Source organism: Limulus polyphemus, unplaced genomic scaffold (genome assembly GCF_000517525.1).
Source record: "Limulus polyphemus unplaced genomic scaffold, Limulus_polyphemus-2.1.2 Scaffold2458, whole genome shotgun sequence".
NCBI classification, from domain to species: domain Eukaryota; kingdom Metazoa; phylum Arthropoda; class Merostomata; order Xiphosura; family Limulidae; genus Limulus; species Limulus polyphemus.
In genome coordinates, this window is record NW_013668068.1 from 3,995 (window position 1) to 9,848 (window position 5,854).

The 5,854-nt window shown below is 34.3% G+C and overlaps 1 protein-coding gene across 3 annotated transcripts in view; it reads right to left on the minus strand.

Moving 5' to 3' along the window:
• Window positions 1-1,026: 1,026 nt before the first annotated feature.
• Window positions 1,027-5,854, minus strand: part of LOC106467006 (solute carrier family 22 member 21-like) — a 60,745-nt gene continuing 55,917 nt past the window's right edge. For 2 of the 3 annotated variants that reach the window (XM_022395092.1, XM_022395091.1), the window contains exon 8: window positions 4,935-5,315. In XM_022395092.1, coding sequence (XP_022250800.1) covers window positions 5,021-5,315 — 295 coding nt within the window. In that variant the 3' untranslated portion in view covers window positions 4,935-5,020. Of the gene's footprint in view, window positions 1,143-4,934; window positions 5,316-5,854 lie in introns of those variants that run through there. The other variant, XM_022395093.1, reaches the window with a different exon arrangement.

Here is a 5,854-nt window from a genome sequence, read left to right on the forward strand (position 1 = left end):
CTTTCTTCGAACTAGATCACCCCTATTGCTGACATTCATATCTGGAATGTGACTTCTAACAGGACTGAAAATGTCTGCATTAGGGTTTAGCCGCGGGGTCTGGAAGGGGCTTGCCATTGTCTGGGGCTTATTAAGTCGATGGTTAATGTATTCTCCTTGTGTAAAAGACAATAAATCATCCTTTAATGTATTTAATTCGCTTTGAAATCTACTAATGTTTTCCATTTGTACTTCTTGCCACTGTTGTTGACTTTCCTGCAACTGTTGGAGACTTTCTTCCTGTTTCCTTTCTTGTTCCTGTTGCCACTGCTGTAATCTCTCTTCTTGTTTATTTTTTTCTCCTCCAACCACTGCTGTAGTCTCTCTTGTTTATTTTGCTGTTCGAGCTCCCACCGTTGCAGGTTTTCTTGCCACTGCTGTTGTCTCTCTTCTTGTTTCTTTTTTTTTCCTCCAACAACAGCTGTAATCTCTCTTCATGTTTCTTTTTTATTTTTCCTCCAACCACTGCTGTAGTCTCTTTTGTTGTTTATTTTCTCGTTCTTCTTGTTTCTTTTGCTGTTCTTGTATTGGTGCCATCAAATCTACTAAGTCGTAGTTTGATTTGCCATTTCTTGTTTCCATTTTTTTTTCTTTTCCGTCCCACTCTCTGACACCAATTTGTTACGTCTCTGGTTGTTAGTTAATTTTCTGTAGAAATTCTTTCCGAAGAACTTGAGCGATACAAGTCTTTTCTTAAATAAAACTAGTTTATTCTTTCTCAATACAACTTTGCAATACACTTAATTTCCACAGTCACTTTAACTTAAACACACGCTATAATTCACAATGATTTAAACACTTTACTCACGGCCTGACTCGATTATCTGTCTATATCTTCAGTCTGCTATTCCAGTTCCGATTATCTTGTCTCGCTTTATCTGATGCGCTTATATACAGGAATAGACTTCCGCTGTCGTAACAATATATATATATATATATATTTCAAAACTAGACCACAAATTCCAGCGCTTTCGAATAGTTGACTGTTCTTCTTCAGGAGAATACAGGGTTATGTTTAATGAGTGTGATGAAATATTTGGTTCGGATGTCACGTAAACCGGATGTTCAATATGAGTTGGCCTTGAGAGCTAGCGAAACATAACCTAGAGTTATTTGTGTCAGGATTAGTTTTGTGCCAAAGGGATGTGTAAAATTCGTAAAAGACTTATGTGGGACAATAGTTATAAGAATTGTTAACTAATTTCTATAAAGATAAAATCAAAAATCAAATGAAATAAACAATAGAAATAAAATCAAAATTAAAAAGAGCAAAAGGCGGTGGGAAATAGAGAAAATAATAATGTAGGTCAATATATGGGAAATCAAACCAATATACAGAGAGAAATTTAAGGAAGAATAATACTAATAATGTAAAGTAAGTTTAATCATGAATTTAGTTTTGATAATATTTTCAGAAACATGCGAAGGTCAGCAACCCCGGGATCGAGATTGATACAATTTGGCGTTACAGTATTTAACAGTGTTATCCAATAAGCTTTTTTAATTTCTCTGTTTCTGTTAAATGTAAAATTTGGCTCTATACTCATAAGTTTAATGTCTTCAAGAGAGTGTCCAGGCATGTTAAAGTGTTTTGCGACCGAAAGTTCTTTGTTTGTTTTGATTGATGATTTGTAGTTATTAAAACGTTCCGTATAGTTGTTTTGGTTTGACCTACATATTGGAAATTCCATCTTCGACATTGGATTAAGTAAATAAAATTTTTTGTAGAGCAGGTTATAGAATTAGTGATGTTGAACTGCTTTTGGTTGTCTTTATTGGAAAATTTGTCCGTTTCCTGCATGAAGTTACAGGTTTGACATCGCTGGCTATTGCAAGGTTGATTTGGTGTCGGCTTACTGTTTACATTAGCGTGAACTAAGTGTGAATGCAAAGTTTTATTCTTTCTGAATAAAAGTTACAGGTTTGACATCGCTGGCTATTGCAAGGTTGATCTGGTGTCGGCTTACAGTTTACATTAGCGTGAACTAAGTGTGAATGCAAAGTTTTATTTTTTCTGAAAAAAAAGATAGGAACTTACGTAAAAATATATTAAATCGATCATTAAATTGGAGATAAAAGTGTTTCTTTAGTATCCGGGGTAGATTTTTTAGTTTTGGGTGATAGGTAATAATCAATGGAACACCAGAATAATTGGTTTTAGGCAATTGTTTCAAGGCAGATGTATGTGGTATATTGTTAGATTTCTCAACTTGTTGGGTGATAGTTCTTACTATAAGAGCATATCTTTTTTAATCTAAGTGCTTGATTGAATGTGATTTTGCTTTTGGTGTGTGGAGGGTGACAGCTTTGGTTATGTACGTATTGTGGTTTATCTGTTGGTTTTCGGCACAAATCAATATGTAGTACACCATCTTTTAATGTTAGGTTTACATCTAAGAAACTTATTTGGATAGTGGAGTAGTCTAGAGTAAATTTAATATAACTGTGGAAGGTGTTAGCATGTCTTAAAAGGACAGTAATGAACCTTCGTCTCCTACCCAAATAAAAAAAATATCATCACTGTAGCGTCTCCAAAATGTTTGTTTGTCTGTGCAGTTTTCCAAAAGTTTCGTCTCTAAGTTCCCCACAAAAATGTTGGCATAGTTTGGTGCCATATATATATATATACATATATATAACAATAACATATGAAAAGACAAACGCTGACTTACATACACTAACTACAGAAACCAACAGTACTATTCGTAACCAGCTATTATCCTACAGATGTGTTTTCTACTACCATATCACCATCTATAAGTTAAAAAGCCCAAACTCATTGGTAGTACAACAGTTAATGTAATTATAGGCGAAAGACAACAGTATTACAGCCATTCATTCTAAATTACACCACTTAGATCACTATTCTTGCCATAACTACAGCATATATGAACGTACACAAAGACTAAAGTAGAGTAAGTATAATGGACAACAGTAAAATAGATTCATTGTCATAGCCAAAAAGCGACAGTAGTTTACACATCCGTTGCGCAGTACGCCACCGGAGGACGCCACGTACGTGTCGACTTCAGGCAATAGGGGAAGAGGTGATGATGCCACTAGAGACGATGACGTAATATTTCTACAAAGTTTCATCAGAGGGCACTGGCGACATGCAATGATATCCCCAGAGACAATGTCACCAGAAGGCGCGTTGCTAGGCCGCCATGACAGACGGACATGACGTCAGAGACGATGATGTCATAACTTTACGAAATTGAATCAGAGGGCGTGGCAATCTTAGGGAGCGGTGATATCATAGTTTTGATACCAGAAGGCCTGTTACTAAAAACGGATTGTGTTAATAAGGTGTATAGGTATATGTTGTTACTATAGGTTCTGTAGGCGGACAGTGTTACTGTTACTATACATGGGCGGTGTTACTAAAGTTAATAGGAGAGTGCTGATATTTAAATTGTATATGTGAATACTGTTACTATAGGTGAATGTTATTACTAAGGCATTACTTGGTGGATTATATATGTTTTACAAAAGCGGATAGTCCCATATGATTGCATACATATTTCAATTTATGTTTAGGTATTTATTGTTTTACAAAAGCGGATGATGCTACTAGGCGGATATTTATTACTACAGCTCTATAGGAAGATATTGTTACTAAGTATAATGTGTGTATACGCTTTACAAAGGCGGAGAGTGTTCCATAGGATTGCATAGAGATTTAAATTTATGCTTATATTTTTCATTTACATATGTTTTACAAAGGCAGATAGTGTTTAACAGAATTGTGTTATTAATTTCTATAGACCGATGGTCTTACAAAGGTGAATAGTGTTTAACAGGAGTACATACAGATTTCAACTTACATTTTAAGTTTTATAAATGTGTTTCTATATTTCCATAGTACAGCATGCAGGTTTTAACTTATCTCATCTTACTTTTCATATGCTTGTGTTTCTATAGGACGATAGTGTTTCTAACACATTTAACTTATTACTGAAAAGTGTTATCATACCTAACCTTTTATATTGATATTGAAGAAGACAGCTGATTGTGTTTTAACATGCTGAATATAGTTTTAGTTTCTATATTTAAGCATATTTCAAATTATTGTCCTGAAAATAATGCTTTTCTGGTATCAAACTATGATATCAACCTCTCTAAGATAGCCACGCCTTCTGGTTCCATTTCGTGGAGCTATGACGTCATGTCCGCCTGTCATGGAAGTCTAGCAATGCGCTCTCTGGCGACACTTTGTGTAACATGCGTGTGGCACTCTCTTGCGACATGTCGCTTACGGACGGGTAAACTACTAACAACATGTAACTGTCACGTCCACAACTGTACCACAAGGAAAGTACACAGAAAATAAATGCAGTGGAACAAGATCTTTTTCATCACCATCTATCACATTATTTTATGTGTTGTTTAAGAGCAAATGCTCCTCATTGTACAACAAGAATTGGATACAGAACTTTCTTGCCTGAGTGTATGGTCTTATGTGTCAATGTAATATAAAGTCGCTCACACACATACATACACGTTTCTCACATAAACATCTGCCAAGCGCATTAGTTAATAAGCATTTCCTCAAGCGAAAAGTAAAGAACTATATAATGTGTAGTTGGTCTGGAACTATGATTTTACTAGACATTTTTAGAATTTGTATTCAGTAAAATATAAAATAGAACTAACTGAGCAGTTCAGGAACATGTTTTAATGAATTTACGAGCTTTTTGTAAAGCGTTGGGCTTATCATTAGTTAAACCATCAAATATTCAGATTAAGTAATAAATGGTCGAATAAATACAATTAAATAAAAATATGAATAATAAAATCAGAAATGGCTGTTGATGAACGTCCTTGCAGTAACCTCGTTTTATCTCCAAACTTAAACATGTGCTAAGATACTAAGGTTCTAGAACTTGGCATTCCAGTACTCATCATATATTATTGCTCAACTGAAAATTTCGTTATCGCATAGTCTACACTGTATTATATAATGTTTAAATCCTTTTTGTTAAACAATATGAAGCAGACATCGTATGGTCCAAAATCGGAATAGAAGTAATGATATTAAAGACAAAAAAAAAGGCTTACTGTCCGAAACTGGAACTGTGAGTAAACAAGCTACACCACCAACTACCATAAGCGCCATCAGAGAAATTCGACGACCAACGTGTTTTATGAGGATGAATCCAATAATATTGGCTGGAAACTCAAGCGTTCCGGCGATAAAAAAGTTTATCAAAGGATTTCCACCCATGTCGTTCGTATGTAGAGACAACCCATAGTAGGTAAACGCATTCACAAACCTGCAGAGAGGTGTTTTCAAATCAAATCTAAAATAATTATTTCATTGTTTCTAATCAAGAAGAACGAAAAAGGATGCAAAAAATTACATTTTTTTCACTTTTATTAAAATACATAAATTAATTAACCATATTGAGATAGTTTCTGAATATTTTCAGTTAAATATTATGGAACAAAAATAGATTCATTCTTTAAACTTGAAAGAATAAAGTAAGAAAAAGACTGATATTATTAAAAAGCTAATATTTATGGAAATTGCATTATTTATCTATTTTCTACGTCCAAGAACATCATTCATTAAAATATTGTTACGTCTCCGTTTGTTAATTAATTTTCCGTAACTTCGTTCCGACGAAACTTTAGCGACACAAGTCCTTACTTAATAAAACTGGTTTATTCTTTCTGAATATAACTTTACGATACACTTATTTTCAACAATCGCGCTAAAACAAACGCTATATCAACGAACGTCAACAATACTTCTGACTGCAGTTCAATTACTCACTATCTACACACACATTACATTATTCCCGTCACGTTG